This window comes from Myzus persicae, unplaced genomic scaffold, assembly GCF_001856785.1.
Source record: "Myzus persicae strain clone G006 unplaced genomic scaffold, MPER_G0061.0, whole genome shotgun sequence".
In the NCBI taxonomy this organism is placed as follows: Eukaryota; Metazoa; Arthropoda; class Insecta; order Hemiptera; family Aphididae; genus Myzus; species Myzus persicae.
In genome coordinates this window covers 267,730-290,209 of record NW_019103316.1, presented here as the reverse complement: position 1 = coordinate 290,209, position 22,480 = coordinate 267,730, and the positions used below count along the sequence as shown (strand labels likewise).

General features: G+C 33.4%; 2 protein-coding genes across 4 annotated transcripts in view; both read right to left on the bottom strand.

Annotated features, from left to right (window-relative positions):
• Nucleotides 1–426: 426 nt before the first annotated feature.
• On the bottom strand, nt 427–1,992 carry LOC111034288. 2 transcript variants are annotated; one of them, XM_022315429.1, is made up of 4 exons: nt 1,531–1,992; nt 1,236–1,449; nt 1,082–1,173; nt 427–445 (listed from the first exon to the last, which is right to left on the bottom strand). In XM_022315429.1, exons 1-3 carry the CDS (start codon nt 1,787–1,789, stop codon nt 1,095–1,097), a joined length of 552 nt encoding a protein of 183 aa, XP_022171121.1. In that variant the 5' UTR covers nt 1,790–1,992; the 3' UTR covers nt 427–445; nt 1,082–1,094. The 2 variants fall into 2 exon arrangements, with proteins under 2 accessions (XP_022171121.1, XP_022171120.1); XM_022315428.1 differs by lacking the exon at nt 427–445 and having other exon boundaries at nt 1,033–1,173.
• A 2,413-nt stretch (nt 1,993–4,405) lies between these two features.
• The window catches only part of LOC111034268, a 44,253-nt gene continuing 26,178 nt past the window's right edge, over nt 4,406–22,480 (bottom strand). For both annotated transcript variants that reach the window (XM_022315397.1, XM_022315398.1), the window contains exons 2-8: nt 14,734–14,936; nt 12,782–12,977; nt 12,386–12,603; nt 11,525–11,774; nt 9,343–9,534; nt 8,993–9,153; nt 4,406–5,206 (exon numbers count right to left, since the gene is read on the bottom strand). In XM_022315397.1, the coding sequence (XP_022171089.1) occupies nt 4,505–5,206; nt 8,993–9,153; nt 9,343–9,534; nt 11,525–11,774; nt 12,386–12,603; nt 12,782–12,977; nt 14,734–14,907 (1,893 nt within the window). In that variant the 5' untranslated portion in view covers nt 14,908–14,936 and the 3' untranslated portion in view covers nt 4,406–4,504. The remainder of the gene's footprint in view (nt 5,207–8,992; nt 9,154–9,342; nt 9,535–11,524; nt 11,775–12,385; nt 12,604–12,781; nt 12,978–14,733; nt 14,937–22,480) is intronic.

Below are 22,480 nucleotides of genomic sequence, written 5' to 3'. Positions count from 1 at the left end.
ATAATGAAGTTTGTCAAACATTTAATTGATGTTTGCAAGTGTAAATACAATTTTATAGGAATATTGTACAATAATTAAAAAAATTAGCAAATATTTGACAGATAACATTTAAATGTTACAATGTTTTCTGGGCAATTAATTTTAAAATGCATTCTGTCAACGCACGCCAGTGGCCCTAGATATAGTATGACTGACAATGTGATACCTGATTGTTTAATTAAATTATTTACACAGTTTTAATCATAAATGCATTATGAAATATATACATCCACATATTTATGAACCATAATGCTTAATTTTGAGCTATATACAATTTATAACAATTCATTTTTAAATATATTGCAGATGTTTTTTGAGAAAAAAACATGAATGCCAATTTTATGTCACAAGGGTTGATTTAGCAACTGATACGACAATTTTGCAATTTTGTAATCATAATTCACTTCTGAAAACACACAGGAAAGAGTAAATTTTTACACGAGTGTCTTGATAACAACAAATTTATATTTAAGTGTTATTATAACATATAATCAAACATAGTAAAATATTTAATACCTATTATGGTATATAGTAAGCACAAAAATTATAACTCTATATAATAATCAATGACTATTATTTTATTATTTATAACCAATGTAATACTTAAACAAAACAATTTTAAATTTTTGTGAGCCGATATAAAATTCATGAGCTTCCTTATGTGAATGGAAAAATGACACTACAAACTTTCCCTGTCTTAAGGAATCTATCGACTTAACTTTTATTGAAAACATTCCTGTATTTTCGACTCTATTTAAGAATAGGAACAGGAACAAATACATTTTTTATATATTTGATAGAAATTATGTTGATGAATAATATTTTTTTGGGACAATCACCTACTACAAATAATATGAAGTAAATGGTTGCACATCACGATCTAATATTTTTAAGGAAGTTATAAGGTTTTTTACAATTGATCGGTGATAATAAAACAATCTTGTTTATAAATTTAATGTGTTATACCTAGGTAAATAATAATCAAAACCAACCAACAAAAAATGTTATAACCTAAAAATATATTTTTAATTTAAATACAAACATTAAAAATTGAGTCATGTTTTGAAGACGTTTTGTTCTGGGTGCTTCAATTGCTTTTTAATTTTTTTGGAAAACAACGTCAAGTCTTTAGCTCTGTAAATGAATTACATAGATTAAGTTAAGATGATTAAATTATATGTGCTAATGTTATTTACAGTTGGGCATTCTGTTTTTTTTGGCATCCTTTTCTATGTTTCTTAACAGGGGCAATTTGTTTATCCCCATTATTTGTTCTTCCGACTGGCCAATCCAGTACTTTTTGGTTGCTCATTTCAACATCACCATGATTGTCGTCGTCATCATCACTTTCATCATTTTTATTAGACTTTTTCTTCCTCTTTTTCAACTTTTCCTGCGCCACCCCAAGTTCTGGACAAGGAAAGAGTAGTTATTTTAAATAAAATAGAATAAATTATATATAATACAATTTTTAAGCCTAAAACAACAAACTTTTTATTAGGAATGCATGTTTCAAGTACCGCTTTGCGTCCTTTTTCAGTTTTAGAGATTCACCACCGCCACAAGATTTGACACTCTTCATCACGGAACAGACGCTCATCTTGTCGTCGTCTCTCTTCATTTGCATTAGCTCTTCAGCCAATTCCAAGTAATTCGTTTGTTGAGATTGTTCTTCATTTCCACCGTCGACATTCGTCGACCCTTCTGCGGCTTTGGCTAATTTTTTCTTGTACCTACGTACTTTTCCCATACTGAATTTTGGAACAACAATATTTAGATTAAGAAAAACTGTTACGACTTTAGTGTAGTGTAATAACACCAGACGCTTCGAGACCGTTCACAAATTTTTAAAATCAAACAGTCCAGTTGTAGTTGTTCAACTGTGGCGTCGCCTATCAAATCTAGTTACAAGATAAGATGTGAAATTCACTCCACGAGGGCTAGAGATAAGGAAGCCAAACCGCGGCTGGCCGCCTGCGCAAAAATTGGTTCTATAAAATATCGCACACTAATTTCTCCACCAGACTGCGTGGTGGTCAAATCCGAGGCTGGCTCGGAGTATAACTAACTCGCATTAGATAGAGACATCTTGACTTTATAGTTTATTATTTTTAAAAATTTATAATTAAAAAACTAAAAATCGTATTGAAATTATAATTACATTATTTTGAACATAAGGTATAACATGGTAGCACTGGAATTCGGTTATTCACAATTAGATACATTTTAAATGGTATTTATGTAATAAACGTCTATAAATATTGGGTTATATATGTCAAATTGCCTTACTTGAAACTTGAAAGCACATATTTCCACAGTAATATTCAATGTAATAATAACTAGGTACTTATAAAAAACAATAATTTTATTTAAATAAACATTTTTATAAAATTAATAAATATTTATTGATTGGTAGGTAGTTTCTGTTTCAATTAGTTTCTGATTTTGTTGTAAAAAATATTATGTAGAAATGAAAAAAATTGTTTTTCCATACTTTGATTAATAAAATACATATTTTACGATTTGTTATTGCATATAAATCCTAGCCCTGATAAACCTATACTATCTACCAATATAACTAAATTATGTTCTTTTCAATATTTTTTTAATTTGTTTTCAAATAAAATAATTAATGATTATACAATATACATACTATGCGAAAACAAGAATATTTTGAAAAATATTCTTAAGCTCACTATATTATAACTGATTCATTAAAATGTGTTTAGTGATTATTCAAGCAACCCGACATAAGCATTTTTGGATCTTCATAAAATATTTATTACTACACGCATTATAAAATGTTGACTCTTTTTAAGCTATTATACCTATGTATATGTTTTTTTAAACGGCTGTCGATATAAAAACAATTTGAAGATCTAATGTTAAGTTCTCTATGAATTGTTATACCTAATAAGAGTTTAAAAATATTAAAGATTTTACAATACAAGGATATATTTTTTTAAACACATAAAACTAAAATGTTGACAACATTCATGAAAGCCCCAGGCAAGACACACAAACAGCTTTATAGTAGATCGACACGGGATGGCGAGCTGGATTTGTACTCAATGGTTACTGATCATCTCCATACGTCCCCACGATCGGCCCCGCGGGCGGGCGAGCGCAATCGCCGTCGCGTTTGTTCACAGAGAAGATAATCTAGAGTACTGGGCGTGCGACTGTGACCAAGGAGATATCAATTAAAATGTGATTCAAGTATAAATGTACTTACTACTTCCATATAATTTTAATTTTAATTCATAATGTTTATTGATCAAAAAAAGTTGAACTTCCTTCACACCATTTAAAATTCCTGAGCACGACTCCGCTACCTATGTTAAGATATACCAGATTTTTTGTAGGTTCGTAGTTTTTGCATTGGTCGTAAAACTATCTACTAGGCGTAGGTATTTAACTATACTATAGGTAAATAGAATATTATGTATTTTATTCAGTTAAGTATAAATTATTATTAATATATATCTTATAACAAGTGATATTATATCTAGGCATATAATATTATATTTAAGCCCGGAAAGTTTACAAAATATACTCCTCGTCTTCATATCCAAGTCGTCAACTATAACGGTGTAGATATACTGTGCAGATATACATACATAATATTATAATTGTGTATATTATAGTACCTATATGTAAATATCACATTGGCGTCAAAATAATATAGACGAGGTATACATTCAAAATATTGAAAAATGAAAAGTGTACTATATAAGTAATAACATAATATTATAATCGTACATAATAAAAATATAATAATATAGTACTGTTTGATTAGTTTGTATATAATAATAATTTTAAATAAAAAATGTTATATATGGCATTCCTTTAACAATATCATAAATTCATAGCATAATATATAGGTTGGTCGTAGTGGGTTTAATACACAATATAATATAACTTTTTTTATTGATGTATACTATAAATAATATATATATATAACAAGAAAATATGATAGTATAAACTCGACCCTGCAATAGGTGGAATAAAAAGATTCATTGTAAATTCGGCCCAAAAAATTTGGAACTGTTTCCACGTTAAATTTTACTATGTATCGGGGCCAAGCTTACAATAATGTTGACCTTTTTACAATTTACTATTGCTCGGAGCCAAATTTACAACCAACCGTATAGTATTATATTATAATAATATGAGTACCAACTATATAATTTATGAGTGTAAATTATACATACAAATAATAATAATATCATGAAAATTATTAATATACGTCGTGTTAGTGTATAAGATGTTTGCTTTATAATGATTATTATATTATAATATATTATTTATACATAGGTAGGTCTTAGACATATATATGTATATATATATGTAAACGACTGTCGACGATGATGCAAATGGTCGTCCAAGAAGAAATGACAATATATTATATAATAATGAACAACTACGATATTGTACGGTGTGGAGGGGCGGGGGCGAATTTCCGTCATTTGATTTTACACGCGTTGTCGAGGTACTTGTGTAGACTCGCGGCGATCGCCTGTTTGTCGCGCCCGCTGCCGCCACTACGGTTGAAGTACTTCTGCTGCAGGTGCTGTTGCTGTTGCTGCTGTTGGTGGTGGTCTTTGCCGCGGGCGCCGCCGGAAGTGCTGCAGCTCCCGTTGGTGACCGCCGGGCCGTACTTGCTCAAGCCCCGGAAGTATTCGCGGCGCAAGTCCGCGGCCGTCTTGGGCTTGGCGGGCGGCGTCGCTACCACCGTGAGTGTGATGGACGAGTCGTTGACGGATATCTCGTCGCAGCTGTAACTCGAATCGAAGTTGCTTCCGTGGCCAGTCGGCGTGTCCGGCTTGCGAGACGCGTCGCCAGTTGTTTCCGCTTTGGCCGCGGTGGCGGCGATCTTGTACGACAGCTCTGACGACGGCGAGTTCTTGACGCTGCCCGACTTCCGGCCACCGTTCATCCGGGGCAGTGAGTTGTATCCGGACGAGCCGCTCGACGGGTACGCCTTTTTGGTCGCGGCCGGCATATTGTCCGTGTGGCAGCCGCCGCAACCGTCTACACCGCTGCTGCAGGCCAACAGCGATGCACCCGGAGTGGGAGTGATGGCACGCGATTTCCTCGGCAGCGTCGCGCTCCTCGTCAACCTTGCGGCCGACCACTGTTGTTTCGTCTTGCAGTCTTCCTCGTCCTGCGGGAAAAATTGTATATTTTAATGTTTTAAAGCAATACCTATGGTTTATACAGTTTGCTATATGTGGGACGGTCCTCATTACAGCCTTTTAGTCCTCGCTCTTCATTTATAATACATACACACTATAATAATGTAACGTTGTACACATCGTTAAATGCGTATATTTTACTGCAGGGAGGGACATACAATTAGGAAAAATAATATATTTGTACTAAAACTAAAACGTGAAATGGTTTTTAATGTGATCATATTTTAATAAACAAAATTAACAAAGTTTGCAATCCGATACTTTTATCTGTTTATAAATGTATTTTTCAAAAATGCTAAGCCACACAATGTCCACTACTATTTACTATGTCCATAAAGTTGGACTTCAACTTAATTCAAGGATTTTGAAATCCATGCTCAGAGTTATCAAGTAGTTTGCAAGAGTTTACAAGGTTACTTTTAGAACTTTTAAATTGTAAATAATTGTTTATATTTATCGGAGACTAGGACAAAGAAAGGCCAACATCAAGCAGCCCTTCAATGTTGACCCAGAAAGTCCTACTTACCTACTACTAACGCAAGTCACTGTCGTAAATTTTGTGATTTTAACGGAAAAGCTTGTAAAAGTTGCGTTTTTTAGGCGCTTCGTCTGCACAACGACGAAAAAACAAAATAGTTGTGGCTTTCATTTGAAATGTCTTGAAAATATACATTTTTTAGATTTCAAGCGATTTTCAGGGGCCAGGAATACGTCGGCTAATTGGAATACAATAACAATTTTCTTTTTTTTTCCTTAACACTACATGAAAACTCATATTATGTCTCACTTTTTTGACATAACAATACTAACAGGTATTGGTATAGACATCACGATTTTACAACATAGAAACACAAGTACTTATTATTTCGTTATTTCGTTAGTCAATCTAAGCGTCAACTGATTCTGATTACGTAAGTAACATTCGCATTTGAATTGAGTTAATGCTCTCAGAAAGTCAGAACACCCTGTATGTGCAGTAAGACAGTACATGGCTGTCTTGAATTTTTAAACATTCGTTTATGTTGAAATATTTTGGTGTGTTGATATATTTACCATACCTATACACCATTGTACATTTGTACCAACGTCACTAGGTACCCACTACACATACCTATTACGTTTATATTTATGACGTACCTACTGCAGTAGGTATATGTCACTGTAGTAGATAAAACTTGAAATGTGGAATGACTTGCATGCCATAAAAAAAATTATTACATCTATGAACACGGCCTCTCCCTCTGACGATTCTTAGTTCTGACACAACAAAACTAATGGAGCTGCCTACGAACGCTCTTTGGGATGATATTCTAATCGTATATAATAACGGGAATATTCTTATGATTCGGCTCTTCTTATTACTCATGGTGATTCAAAATATTATTCAATTTAAAAATTATGTACCTAGCTACTAATCGCTAACTTCTGATATCACAGTATTATTTACTCTAGGTACTATATAGTCATACATATAGATGTGAAATTTCAAATAGACTACTATAATTGTATAACAACAATGTAATGGCATTGATATTGAAAATATGTTTAGACCATGTGTACTATAATAATAATTGTTCAAGCTTCTCCAGTCCTGACCGTATCAGTGTGTAATATAATGTATAAGACATACTGGACATACTGGGTACCTACTAAAACTTTTAATTTTTACCAACAAATTTTAAATACAAATTAATTAGGAAATGTTGACGTCCAATGCACCCGAAGACAATTATTATTATCAATTAGAAATTATTAAACACTTTCGTGGAAGACTCGCTACTAGAGATTTCGGTTAAGAAAGTTGCTAAAATGGCATTAGAATAGTAGTAGGTAGTCTAATGTCAATAAATCGTGACTCGTATTTTAAGCCACGAATGAATCAACAATTCAATGATTCCGAAATCGTCCAACCCTGCCATTCAATTAATCATAATTGTATACTCATTATTGAACGCCTTATTAAAGATAATTATATTATTATTCATTCACGAGTAGATTTAGCTATATAACATAGACGTGTATATCATATTACTATAGATATATAGGTGCCTATATTTCTAAATTAATATTTGATATAATTACGCAAAGACTGGGTACATATATTATACATAAGTACCTATGCATAAAATAGAAAAAGTCGTTTCGAGATCTAAACAATTATTTTAACAACGAGTAACAACCTATTTCCCAACAGTATAGTTTTGTTGTATGTCGTATGTAATATTATACCCTACAGTATAAAGTTATAAACTCATAAATAAAAATAAATTATTATATTTAGTCATAGTTAGATATACCGAAGACGTAAAATATTGTATTAAAACATTTTATATAACATATCGTGCGCGCGTACCTATGTATATAATATAGGTGATATGAGCATATAAAACTGGAATTACTGGATCTCGAAATGCCGATAAGTAACGAGTCATAAGTGGCGAAGCTGGTCTTACACGAACGCCGTCAAAGGTTGTTAAATCTCGGATGGGTGACTAATAGGTATTTACGACTACGCAACAAACGAAAAACGAATTATTTTTACGTACCTACTGCAGGCCACTACCTACCTATACTCGTATATTATTAAAATATATTGTTTGGTTGTTATAGCCTATATAGGGTGTCACTGACATGTCATTCAACGAAGCATAAACAAATAATATACATACTATACGTAAAAATATGAAATAACTGCGAGTGGTGTTCGGTATTATAAACTAGCTGAAATCTTAGTGTGCGCCGGTTTGTAACGGTTTCTGTAATCCGTGATATAATTATTAGTATAATTATTACGACAATACGACGTTATTAGAGCTACTCAAGAGCTGGAATTCAATTATGCAATTAAACAGTAGACAAACACGCACGATAAATCATAGATTTTGACTCTTTTATAATTAAATGTATGATATGTATTGCCATATGACGGGCATAGGTATATTATACTATATACATACCTACCGATTCGTATGCACTATGAGGCATCTATTATCTATTATGTGGGTGCCTACTATTATTTACGGAGCATACCTATATGATTATAATATTTAATGATAAATTAAATGTCGTTGAATAACACATTTCATATTTACATATTATGCTGAAATACATGACGTGACAAATTTAAAAAAAATAAGTGATCGGCGCGGTGGCTGGAATAGCCGATTATCGTATAACAGCTTAAACTTGTTTCGACATCACACGAAGTTTAAGCCTTCTGGGTCATATTCAAATTTTAAACGAAAGAAATTCTACAGATTATTTGAAGATAATATTATGAAAATTAGCAAATTACTTTTATTATATTGGCTTACATTTGCTACTTAAAATATTGCATTAAAATTGATACCAGTCAAATAGCAATAATATATATTTAGGTGATCGGTTGCAATTGTAGTCATACCTACTACGACATGCATTTATAAATGTGCATAAAATAATTACGTTTTTTTTCACATACAAAGTATATTACATTAGGTAATATAAAGTTCACCGAAAGGTTAGGTAAACAATATGGAAAAGAAACGAAATAATATTTGCAACGCTACGGAATAGTGGATTACTAAAATACTTAAATACCTATTATAACATAATATCATAAATGAAAATACGAAATGTGACGTATTTTAGTTTTTTGATATTTTAAACTGTTCTAATTGATTATTGACGTTTCTAAAACAAGCCAGTTCATAATAATATTATTGTGTGTACCTTTGGTAACCTACATAATAATTTATAATGTTATAAATAGGTACCTTGTCCGTTTGTGTGGAGATCGAGTGTTGTGGTTGAACGCTTTTGTTGAACCATTCGTCCGGAGGGAACTGAGTGGCACAACAATAGTTGTTGGACTTTCGGGATTTGGAATTCGATCTGCGGCTGCCGAACAGTCTCGAAAAAATACCCGGCGACTTTTCTGCGAATAACACACCGACGAATATTATATTATATACTCACTGCGCCGTATAATATCATTGTTCGACGCACTCATAGTATTATCGTATTGGTATGACTCACTATAGTCAGCATACTGATATGAGTACAAGATATTAAAATATACTATGTGACAATATTATTATCGTTAGCAGTGGGTGCAGGTACTCACTCGGTTCCGCCGACACGCCATTGTAGTATTCGTCCGTTTTGTTTTTGTTCGATATCTGTCTCATCGAACCACTCCGCTGCAATGTGGCCTGCAAGCGGCGGGACGCCGAGTTGGTCCTGAGTGAGTTGCGCCTACCCAGTCTCTCGCCAGATGCATCCCGTCTGGCCGACAGCGTTTTATCGTCCGAATTACCTGCGCAGACAAACAATCGTCATAATGCTATCATAGATTTTATACCTAATATATTTTACAGTATTATATCGTAATATGTGGTCTTTGAGGCATTTGTCAATGGTAATTTTTCCAGCAGATACTTATGGTGTAAAAATCGAGGTCATGAGTAGCAACAAAAAATTAAATGAAAATAGTACTTGTTCAGATTAAAAGCAAAAATTAATACCAAAATTCATTCTGCTTAAATATTCCTGTTTTGCCTTAATTTTTTTTGTTTTTTCCGACGCTTTTGAAAACTACTAAAAATTTTAATTCAGACCTCTTGAATCCACCACCTATAGATTCATTTTCCTACCAGCAAAGATACTTTAATAAAAAATCAAAGCATTATTTTGACTACTTACCATGTACACACTACACAGATACAAAAAAAATCACACACATCATTAAAAAAATCACTACATTCATCTCTCCACTCGGAATCTAAAAATAAGTGGGTGCTTTTAAAGGTTATTTTGAATTTTTAGCACACAAAATCTTTTTTGAGTTATTGTAGGCGATTCCATTCCCGGCCATATAGTTACAAGTATTTTTACTTCTCAGATTATCAAACTTTAAATACGTATACAAATTAACTACACTTTTAAAATTAGTATTTTATACATAATATCGTGATTCTCGGAGAAATATTATAATTTCTTTTTTTTAATATGAAATCAAATGTATGATATGATGTCATTCAAAACAGTTAATAAGTCAATAAATTATAAGTTTTTTAAAAATTTTGTTTTGAATTCAAATATTGTTTACATGCGATCCTCAAACTCGAGACTAGCAAGTAGCAGTAATCTGAGAAATGCTTCCCCAAACATAACTACTATATTCAATTAATCATATTATAATAAAATATACAGTATTTTCGTTGTGGATGCACTGAAAAAGTAAAAATATGAAACCAAAAGAAAAAACACCGGTTCGTCCCAAACATGAAATAAACATAATACTACATTTATATAGGTTCAAGGATTCAGTTGTTACGTTTAGTGTTTGATAGTAGTTATAACCTATAATATTATAGCTAAAAGCAGAAGATCCATAATTTCGTAGAGATTTTATGTCAAGTGGTTTGGCCCCCATAGCCTTGTCCTGCTACTTACGCTCATATGTTTGTTGGCCGCTGCGTCAGCGCGAAACGGACAATTACAGTGAAACAAACAGATCACAGTTTATAATAACAATATTATTATATGGGTTAAACTTGATTACAGATTAATGATGGTGAAAAAAATATGTTTCTACAACGGTAATTCGTGTGTCGCATATTATTTTTACGAGTATACATATTGTATAGTTTTAAATAAAATCTAGTCCTTTCACCTGTTTTGCAACTAAAACGTCCCAATGTCGGCGTTGCCCTGTGTGTGTGGAATAGGAGTGGGAAGAGGTAAGTAACGGCACGTTTTTCAAACTTTTTTTATCACGTAGTAAGGGGCACTTGATGAATGATGAATGTTGTTGACACGTTTGGCATACGACGTTCACCTTTTTGTTTTTCATTTTGTCGGTACTCGGCACACAATATCGCTAATAATGTCTCACATTCGCGGTACGTTTCCGATAGACCGCGACCGGGTTATAGAAGCCAATTTGATATTGTTATTAAAAAACGTTTAATCCAATTATAGATTTCCGTTCTATATTTGAAAGACTTGTATTCCATTTATCGTATCAAGATTACAAAAATTATATTAATTTAAGACGTTTCAGTACACCGAATTCACCTACTTATATACACGCATCTTATTACTGAATATATTCAATATTTCAGTGATTATTGATATATGCGATCAATCGGACCAAATACAAATAGAAGACGTTAATTAACACCATTATTGTTTATCCATAATAGAAGACCCTATTTCTCAAAATTGCAGATCGGAGAATGAAACGAATACCTATATGATCTCGTAATTCGAAGTTTTAAAAATCAGTCTTTTTTTTAACTCACCGCCGGATATGATGTCTGCCAAATTGGTTTGTATGTTTTGGTGAGTTTGGTCGCCGTCTCTCAGGGTCTCTATGTCACCGTGTACCTTCACGTAAGCTTCTTCCGTAGACATCAAGAACCCTTTTTTGCTCGGACTGTACCGACTACTTCCTCCCAACCGCAAACTGTGTGCAGGGCTAGCGGTCGCTGAACCTACTAGTCGCTGCACCTCTGGCGTCACAACAAAGTAACCCCTGGAGGTCTGGTATATCTATAAAAAATTCCATTATATTACATTGAGTTGCCCGAACAATAATTCAGATGAAACCGGTTTATGAGGGAATTTTCTTATCGAACTGAGAATAATATTATGTTTACTTACATATACCTACCTATCTCATGAAGCAATATCAGATACTATTTATTTCATTCAAGGCCGATAGTATATGAAGTTAAACATTTAATTTCCTATCGATTTGCAGAATTTTTATTTAAAACATATTGTATCATTATGACGTACCTACCGATTTGTTTTAATTGTATGTTCTTCATCATTAATCACATTACTGTCGAAATAAAACTGTTTTTACGAGTACATTTATCTCATAAAACTGTATAGTAGGCATAATTATAGAATTTTCAAGTCACGTAGTATGAATAAAGATTACTATTAATGATATTATTTATTTTAATGTTTAAAAATTACACGATAAAAACGTTTAAATTAAAAATTATAAGAATTTAATGTGACTAAAAAAAAGAAAATAGAAAGTTTTGCAAAATGTCGAGGTACGTTTTCAGAATATAGGCATCAAGTAGGTATAGCTAAGTAATATATTAAATCTAATCGGGTTAAAATCGTTTTCTCACGCATTAATATACCTTATTATCAGACATGAGATTGACCATCGCGTCGTAGATAATGTGTTCGGCCGGCGGTTGTATGTTGGAGAAAAATATTTTAAGGGCTGAACGCACAGTGTCAATTGTGGCATTTTGGTTGGCGCTGGTTAGCTCCAGTATGACTAGGCATAGGGCTTCGGATAACGGCGTAAATTGTCCTTGGTTCAAATCCTCCACCACACAGTCTTCCACGTCGCCTGAAACAAAGCAACATATCTGTATAATATTGTGATGTTGTATGTATAATTCATACTTTTGGGAACTTGAAACGCCGTATTACATACTATTTTACATTAAGTTTTATAATATTATACAAATATATAATATGGGCATGCAGCTATATAATATGATAATATATAATAATTATCGTCTTACCGATTTTAGTGATCACGTAACTGTTCGGTGGCCTCAGCACATTACGACACCAGGCGCCTCTTATTACCTCCATGGAACACGGATCACCTGTGAGTAACAATACTCCTGGTGATACGTACCCCTCGTATTTGACCACTTGCATCGCCTCCACGAGACTTCGATTCCAGACACATTTTAGATTCGATTCCAAAAAGCTCTAAAATCAAACGTTTCTCTTGAAATTAATTTTAATCTAGTGTAAACCGCGGATTACAACCTAATTTGTACATTCCTGTATAAATATATATCATTTGTAGACAGAATAAACGCAGGAAGAGTTATACTTATAAAGAGCTATACTTATATTATGCATACATATAGGTACAATAGGGATGTACGCGCGGCAGACAATACATAATATTTTATTGTTTATAATAATCTGTTTAAGTCGTTTAAGAGGACGTCACACGGCCCTCATGTGTTGTCTCCGTCTTACAAATGTACAATATAGCAAAAACTGTTTTGCGCAGGACAACTTTTATCTTTTTGTGTTTGTAGTAGTGGTTCCAAAATTTCTGAACATGTAGAGTAGAAAATCATCTACTCAACGGCGTGCCTATATTTTAGATAACATAAATACAATAAAAGTTGTACAAATAAAGTTATTTTTTACGTGTTGTGAAAATTTGGTAGTTCCACAACAAATATGGCGCGAGAAAAGTTGTCCCATACAAAACAGTTTTTGCTATGTTGTACATTTGTAAGACGGAGACAACACATGCGGGTGTGGCGTTCTCTTAACTATATTTAAGAATTCCATCATGACACTGTAGTATTATAGAAAATGGCAAGCATAATTAGACAGTAGTTGTATTTTAATGATTGTTAGTCATTGCTTATACAGAATATTAGAACAATGTAAATAGTAAAATAGATAATAAATGAGTAGGCATTATAAGCGCGTATATATACTCTATAGATATTGATTGCTCTCCGGTTAAGTGAATCTCATTATAATATCTACAATCGGTCAGCACAGCTGTAGAACACGAGAACCTTTATATTATATAGTATTCTATTTTTGAACGCGTAACTATTTATTTCGTTTTTAAATTTTTCTTCGAGTGGCGAATAGTTTTAAGATAAAATTCAGATTGAAATTAAACGATAAATATGTATTTATACACCACTTATAAGATGTAAATTAAACCGTATTAAATTATGTATGGAGCTTGACCGTATAACGATCAATATAGATGCCTGTAAGCTATACACATGCAATCTATATCGGGAACACAATATTTTGTAAAGGTATTATTACATTAGTTGCAGCCGGTACTCGTTTGACCGAAAACATGATATTGTGTTTTACACTCTTATATTATACCTAATATTATATTGCTAAAGAAAAATGGTAAACATTCGTAATTAGGCAGTCCCTACTTTTACGCATTATTGTAAAATGTAATATATGTAACAAATATAATACCGTATGTTGATATTTTAGTCGTTTAGCGATATAGAAACATTTTATGAGATGCAGTAAAAAGTTATTATACACTAAACTCCACGAAAATAACCACTACAACCATCTACGGATCTAAGAAACGCAATAATAATAATATAAAAACCCAAAAACAGCATATAATAATTAATAATATATTCAAATGAGGAGCGTTTAGATGCGAGCTGATGAAGCGAGTTTATGCGTCGTATAATATATATAAATATCCCACATCACGATAAAAATTTAAAACAAAAACATTTAAGATAACTATATAGGTAGGTACATCATACATACCTATAAATTGACTACATTATAAAGGGTATTGTTAAATCTGCGAATACCGCGACTAATAGGTATACTATATATCGAAGGTGCGTCTAATTGTAACGTATAATATACATCTCCCACTATTATGTTTGATATAAAATAATTATATATATTTTATGCTATAATTGAATGTACTTGCCTGGAATATTAGGTACCCGTTGTCGTACATCCAGTATGGCGAAGTTTCCGTTTGTTGCGGGACATACCGGACAAGAGACTGTTTCTGCAAATGGATGGCCATACATCGTTTCAGTATGTAGTGGCATCTGCATCCCACGGGACTTTTGATCCCACTGCTGCTGCGAGCGCTCATCGTTCAATAACCACGACGATAGCACCGAACTGTTAACAATAACGACCCTGTTACACATTTTATTATATTTATTATGCACCATGTCAATATTATATTCCCGAGGCTACGCGTGATGGTTTAAAGCATCATTGCGGTCGTTAAAGTCTCTGCGAGTCTTTCGTAACATTATTATTTTACTAGCGCCTGCGAACCCGAGATAATGCGCGGATACCTCCGGATAAGTTAGCCGTATCGTATACGCACATAAAATTTATTAAATATTATATGTATCCAATGTATAGGCATATATACATGCATTTATAAGCACATAGGTATGTACCTATTGAACAAATATTATATATATGTATATGTATATGTATATGTATATGTATATGTATATGTATATGTATATGTATATCCTCGTGATATATTATATCTACATATTGTATTATTTATATAAGTATAGCCAATAGAATATTTGCCGGGAGACAAGTTTTATATACAAACTGGTTTCACGTGCAAGCCGTTCCTTCGTCGTCCTGCAGTATACAATATAATATATATATATATAGATACCCTCGTTTCCTCCATTGATGCGAAATATCAAAATAAAACTAATAAAAACGCACGCACTCACATATAGGCAGACGTATGCTTGACTTTCACATTTCGCACAAATATACTATATTATACACACATACGCAAGCGCTCGTATCGATCGTGTTTTTTCTTTTTAAATACCACCGTGATAACAACACGCATCACGTAGGTTTAAGCCATCGCCGTATATCGTATATGTATATATATATATATGTACCTATATAAAATGTATAGGAATATGTATATTATCCAGTAGGTGTATATAGATTATAATATTATGTATCGATATCTAATACATATAATAAGGTATAAATAATATGTTATCCTATTCGACTCCATTAGCGAGGTGGAGTTACGATATTATTATTGTATTTTATTTCAAAGAAAACACATCACACGCGGTGCTTGACTTTCACGAATTGGGTTTTTTGTTACTCCAGGAACAACCCGGGAAACTGGATACGGCACCAGACTGCGTCTGCATTGCGACGATGACGATTCCGTCGCAAGGAAACGCACTCGGCATAATTCACATTTGGGAAGTGTAGACTATATGATGAGTACAGTTAAATTACGTGCAGATGTAGCGTTTGCTGAGAACGCGACCACAGCGGTAGGTAAACATAAATTATTAGCATTTATAATATACCTACATACATACAACACTACTGTTACGAAAACGACTACAATGAACGGCGAAATTCTCGAAACACAACATTTCAATTAAATATTATAATTTATAGGTATTGTCCGCATGCTCGAATCGTTCTGCTTCTTTTACGAGTAACTCGTGCTATGCAGATTACAGCTGACGAATGCATTGGAAGGTTACGTTATAGGTTTTGTGTTATTATTTTTATAACCATAATATGTACATCTATTATGGCTCTTTTATTATTATTATTATTGTACTATTTATCTTCCTACTTTGTAATTATTTTTGCAGAACGCTCACATTATATCCACGCTGTACGCGGTACGCGTTCTGACACAAATTTCACCTAGAAACGCTTGTATAAAAAATGAAAATTGTGCAAACAATTTCTATATACAGCTGACAACGGAATAACAATCCTATATAGGTAGATTTGTTTTCGATTCGTGAACCATAAACATTGAATTTATAAGTCGTTCCGTGTACATATTTATCCTGCACCATAGGATTTGCATCATGCGACATCATATTATTCTATTATGCATGTGTCCACTCCCCCTCCCCTTTATCCACTTTACATAAATATATTTTATGTATCATACGCGTATGGTCACACACAACTGTGATTGTATGAATATACGACGTGGAAAGTCGGATGTATAAAGGTACATATTATTATAACGCTTAGTTATTATGCTCCGTATATATTATTGTTTATACTCATATTAGATTTTCATGTTTTTGTAAAATATAACAGTACAGGTGTATAGTTTCTGCATACTGTTGTCGAATGCCGAAAATAAAAACCACGAATTGATCGAATCTAATAATAATATAATTATTAATTATAAGACCATGAAATTAGCTAACGACAATAATTTAAAACGCATAATTATATTATTATATCACTATAACGGAGAACATCTAAACGGTGTATAATATGCATGACGGGTATAACTTATATCTATTCGGAATAAATTATAATTAAGAATTAATAATTTTTATTTAATGATAGAGCTATTCCGACGTTTTGATGTTGTGGATAAATCGTTTATCTTATGATGATTTAATTTATTAGACAAATGCACAAACTCGAACAATCGTACGCGGGGATCTCTCGCTATACACTGCAGTCTTTAATCACCGCTCACTAGGAAATAATTATTATTACGAAACATAACATTACATGCACCTAACTGCAATCATCTGAATGCGCATACAAGTATTTAAGTATAATTATGTACTTTCAGCTAGTTTTGCTTGAAAACAACGCTTGGATCGAACACGTGCTAAAACCCTATAATATAGGTACATGGATTAAAATTAAGCACTTCGTACTATTTTATAGAAAACTATTGAACGGGGGAGCGAGCTCTTTTTATGTATAATTTCTGTTCAGCACAGCTGTTCAAATATCATAGCACATTTTTTATAATTATATATATATGGAGGTGATCGGTGGTGTTCGTTTATGAAACATTAAACCATCTGTTTGGATGCATTTAGGTCATATAAAATATGTGCTCTATTCATCAGGACCGCGTCTCATAATGTGCACTTTACGTCATTTTGTCTTTTTATAATGGTTCAGCTGGAAAAAAAAATCCGTTTCGTAACACTTACATCTTATAGGTAGGTATTCTGCGTTTCAATGGATTTTTCACTTATATATACGATGATAAATAAGGATTTTAAACACACACGATTGTTGTGTAGACGACGATGAGTGTGAAAAAAATCGAGTACTTGATTTTAAGCAATAAAGCTAAACATTTATAAAACACTAATAGAGAAATGTTAATGTTTCAAAATATTAAATATTATGTTAGTTTTTAACTCACTAAAACTATTCACTCTGTAACAATTCATAATAATATAATCTATACTATTTCACACATATCTTTCTACATAGTTATATATAATAATATGTATAAAAGTGTTCTTTTAACTTAAAAAGTTTTTATGCTATTCAGAATATGTATCTAAAAATTACTAGTAAAAGTTAAAGGGGAACTTATAAAAATGTATGTACCTTTGTATCATAGACATACGAGTATATCATATTATGTAAATAGGTTATCCGCGACTGCAATGTACTGATTATTATATTTGATCAAGAAAAATATTTAAAAAAAACAACTAATAATCAATACACTATAATATATGCCGAGAATAAATTTGAATTATTACTAATAATAATATTTGTTTTCAAATATGAAAAGGTGAACTTTAATTTTTTTTTTAATAAAACGTGACGGTTACTTATTAACGTTGTGGTTAATGTGTGGCGTATAATCACATTGTTATTTCGTTTGTTTACCGATTTGAATCATCAAAATTATACATCGATGAAGGTTTTCGGCGTCGCGTTGATGCAATAGACTAATGGATTTTAACTTTTAACTAAAAGTTATTTACTATTCGATAATACATATTATAATATATTATATATATACATACATCGATATTATATTGTTTACGTTGCGTGTCGGTTTGTGCATTTCTTGACTGAACCCGTGTATAGGCACACAATTTGAACAAAATACTTCTATAAACGGTATGTCGGTAGGTATACCTATTACTAGTAAATATAATCGTATAAATAATATACGTACTTTATCACTATTAAAATATTCTTTAATATCGAACGTAAACGAGCACAGCGCACGTGATGAGCGTAATATACGATCCAACACAAATATAATCCCTCCGCATGATCACCAGTATAACAAGTAACAACATGTTATTGTGTATAATACCACTATATTATATGTCTTATTTTTTTTATAACCCCGCTCCCTCGGGCTGAAACTGCAGTCGAAAATTAAACCACGATTTCCAGTTTATACCTATATAATGCGTCTGCACTCGCGTTGTGTATAGGTTTTCGGAAAAACTTCAGCTGTCCGGGTGAACGCGTGCCTTGCACAAAACCTCTGCAGTGTCGTGTACCCATGTGCATAGGCGAGACACGGCCAGGACACGCGCGCAGGAAGGAACGCTCCCCCCTGTAATATGTATCGAATATACGAAACCCTCGGAGATATCCTATTTCCTCTTTGAATGCGCGTGTATGTGTGTGTGTGCTACTTGTGCGTGTGGGTACGCCCACCGCAGCAGCCACGCAATGTCATCAGTTGTCACTGCAATAATAATACCTATATAATATTGTTATGTTCTACACACCAACTAAATGGTATTATATTTACGTTTGTGATCGTCGACCTTGAACGTACGGCGATAAGACTTTATTATTATGTATTGTTTTCTGTTCCGATCGAACGACCGTGATCGCTCCGATATTATATTCTATCAATATAATATAAGTATACACATTCTATAATAATACATATAGTCACAGTGAAAATACACACGCACTCACACAAATACGATTCGCGAAGCCGGATTAACGCTGCACGTATGTCGTGAAAATGCTGTTACGAAACGCGTGGATCCACATATTATTATAGTACCTACCCATACTTAATTTATATTACACTGATAAACAGCCACGTCGGCCCTGGACGGACGGCCGAACACACATCACACGACTGGAGCGAAACTCCATTTTCGAATCTCTCTCTCCACGTGTGATCGATCTCGTATCGGATGGATCGAAAGACCCGCGGACCGGTCGCGATATATATAGTGTATATATACGGAGAGTGCATGATACTACAATAATACTCGCGACAGACTTTCGAAAAACGGTGTTAGCAATGGTAAAGTATAATAATAATATAATACCTATATAATAGACACGAATAATTATATTACGTTGATTTTGATACCGTTATTCTAGTAGTACTACAGTACGAAGTTGGGTAATTATTTGAAGAAAATAGTCTTTTCCTTCTCCAGTGGAGCATTCGTACGTCGATTCTGCGGTATAGTTAACGTATATTTTGACGTATTATATTATGTACATCTATAGATGCGAATAAAAAAAAAAAAAAACAATAGGATTGGATCGCATATATACGCAGCAGAGGTCGTTTGCGTTCAAAGTTCGCCGGTATAGGACCAGCTTCACAAGAGAGAATATATATTATGAGTTATAACCCCGAGGAGGATTTCATATCGACACGAAAGTGATAAAAAATTAGAGCTCGGCATAACGACACAAAGCAAGACTAGACACGGACCGCGCGTGCGTGGATTTAATTGGAAAATACCTTACACGGAGTCTCAGAACAATCGTCGATTAAAATTGATTAGTTTGTCCAATTAAAACGAAATTAGATTTAGAGCTTGGCTGTGCAATAAATCATGTTTACATAACAATCACAAATTATTTGTACAGTTGAACTTGAATCCTGTAGCAGTCATAAATATATATTTATTGGCTCTTATTATATACGCGGTGGTCGCCTTACAAATCTGCACACAATAAATATAATACAATATGTATACCTTTACTGTCCGAGTTGTTCTGCGCGCAAACGATAACAATGCAAAGCCTACCCATGTAATAAAATATTATACAAGTGTATGACGTATTATATTATATTACATTTATTATTGTTTTTTTGTCATCGCCGAGTCGTAAACGGCCTCGAATTCGACATCCGTCCTGCACGGTCCACGTGTAGCGGAATCGTTTTGCCGCACTATAAACTTAATCGTTCAATTAAAGCTCCAAGACGTTTTACTATTTTCTGTTCGCCAAGATTCGAGACTGATCTCGTGCCGTTGACACGGCTCTGCTCGTATAAATACGTACATATACATACTGCATCGTAGGTATAGGTACGTGTCCGATTTGAACTACAGACGTCGTGTATAGTCGTAACACGAGATCCGAAGACTTTCGAGCACAGCTCTCGTCCGGGACGCGTGGCTCACGGCTGGCCCGACATCACACGGTGGTTCCGACAACAATAATGATGTCCGCTGCTTTATAGTTTTTAATAGGTACTCAGGAAGTACAAGGCCCACCGTGTTGCGCCATTCAATGCGGAGGTAAATTCGTTAAAAAAAACTATCTGTAGACTCCTAGGGACGTTCCGGGTTAAGGATTATCGTTAGATTTTCCCACATATCATTATACTTAAGTCTAAAATATTTTGTGTAATGGGCATATTGTCATATCAGTATACCACAAGTCACAACACAAGGTGTTGCGTTTTTTATAGGTTATAGCGATGACAGTTTTAACCATGAGCGTGCCTATAAAGTATTATGATTATGTTAGATTTTAAATTCAAACAATTAACAAACATGTACTTAATTATAAACTAATCAGTAATCGTCAGTCGTCACTATGAGTAGGTATTGTAGATCGGCGCGTGAAGAATTTTTAGAAATGCGTAGAGTCGACATTCTAGATTTTGATATATTTTTACTTTACAAAAACAAATAATTACGTACATAAAACCCATAAATTTAAACTTTAAATCTATTATCACTTTACTCACTAAAACCAATAGGTACTGCAGTTAATTGACATTACACCCAATAAATGTGAAGTACGTACAATACCTTATTAGTATATCAAACTATATGTTATATAATATGTGAAAATTTATCAAACTTGTAATAAAAATATAATGTTATAAGCTGAAATATTTTAAAAAAACATACATTTTCAAAAATAACTGCAAAATCCATCTTAAACATCACATACAAATCGATAAACTCCCGTTAAGACTGGACAATGGACATTTATATGGAATGCACATGACATGTTTACTATTTTCATAATCTGCCGACCTAGCCTACTTGTAGTGCTAACGTACTGTAATCTAATATAATATAATATAAATGCACGTCGATTGTCGGTCCACCGGGTTACTTTACAAGCGAATCGATAATAATAATGTAATAATACAAAATGTCGAATCACCGCAGATCGTTTCTGCTCAAGTTGTATTGTATTATAAATTTATAATATGTAATGTGATATCATAAAACATCAAAAATGTTTTGAAATTTATATTTTTAGTAGAGTGGTCCTATGCTCAGCCGCTCAGTAGGGTTATGCACTTATACCCGTATTGTGTACACATTTTTTCGCGATACAATTCAATAATATAGTGTTTACCGTTTTTGTTCGGAGTCTTGTCCGCAGATCACAACCATCGTCGTAGCAATATTACGTACAACTGTCATGACTCGACGACGGCGGCGTGCATAACCCTTTATGGGAAAACGGTATACGCCGTGCGTATTTCGGACGTGCCATGCCGACGGAAACACCGTTGCCTCCGCCGACAAGGTCGCGTGCGAAAACAAACCCGCCGCCATTGTCCGCTGCCGACTAAAGACGCCAGCACATAATGCATACTGCACACACACACACACACACACACACACACACACACACACACACACACACAC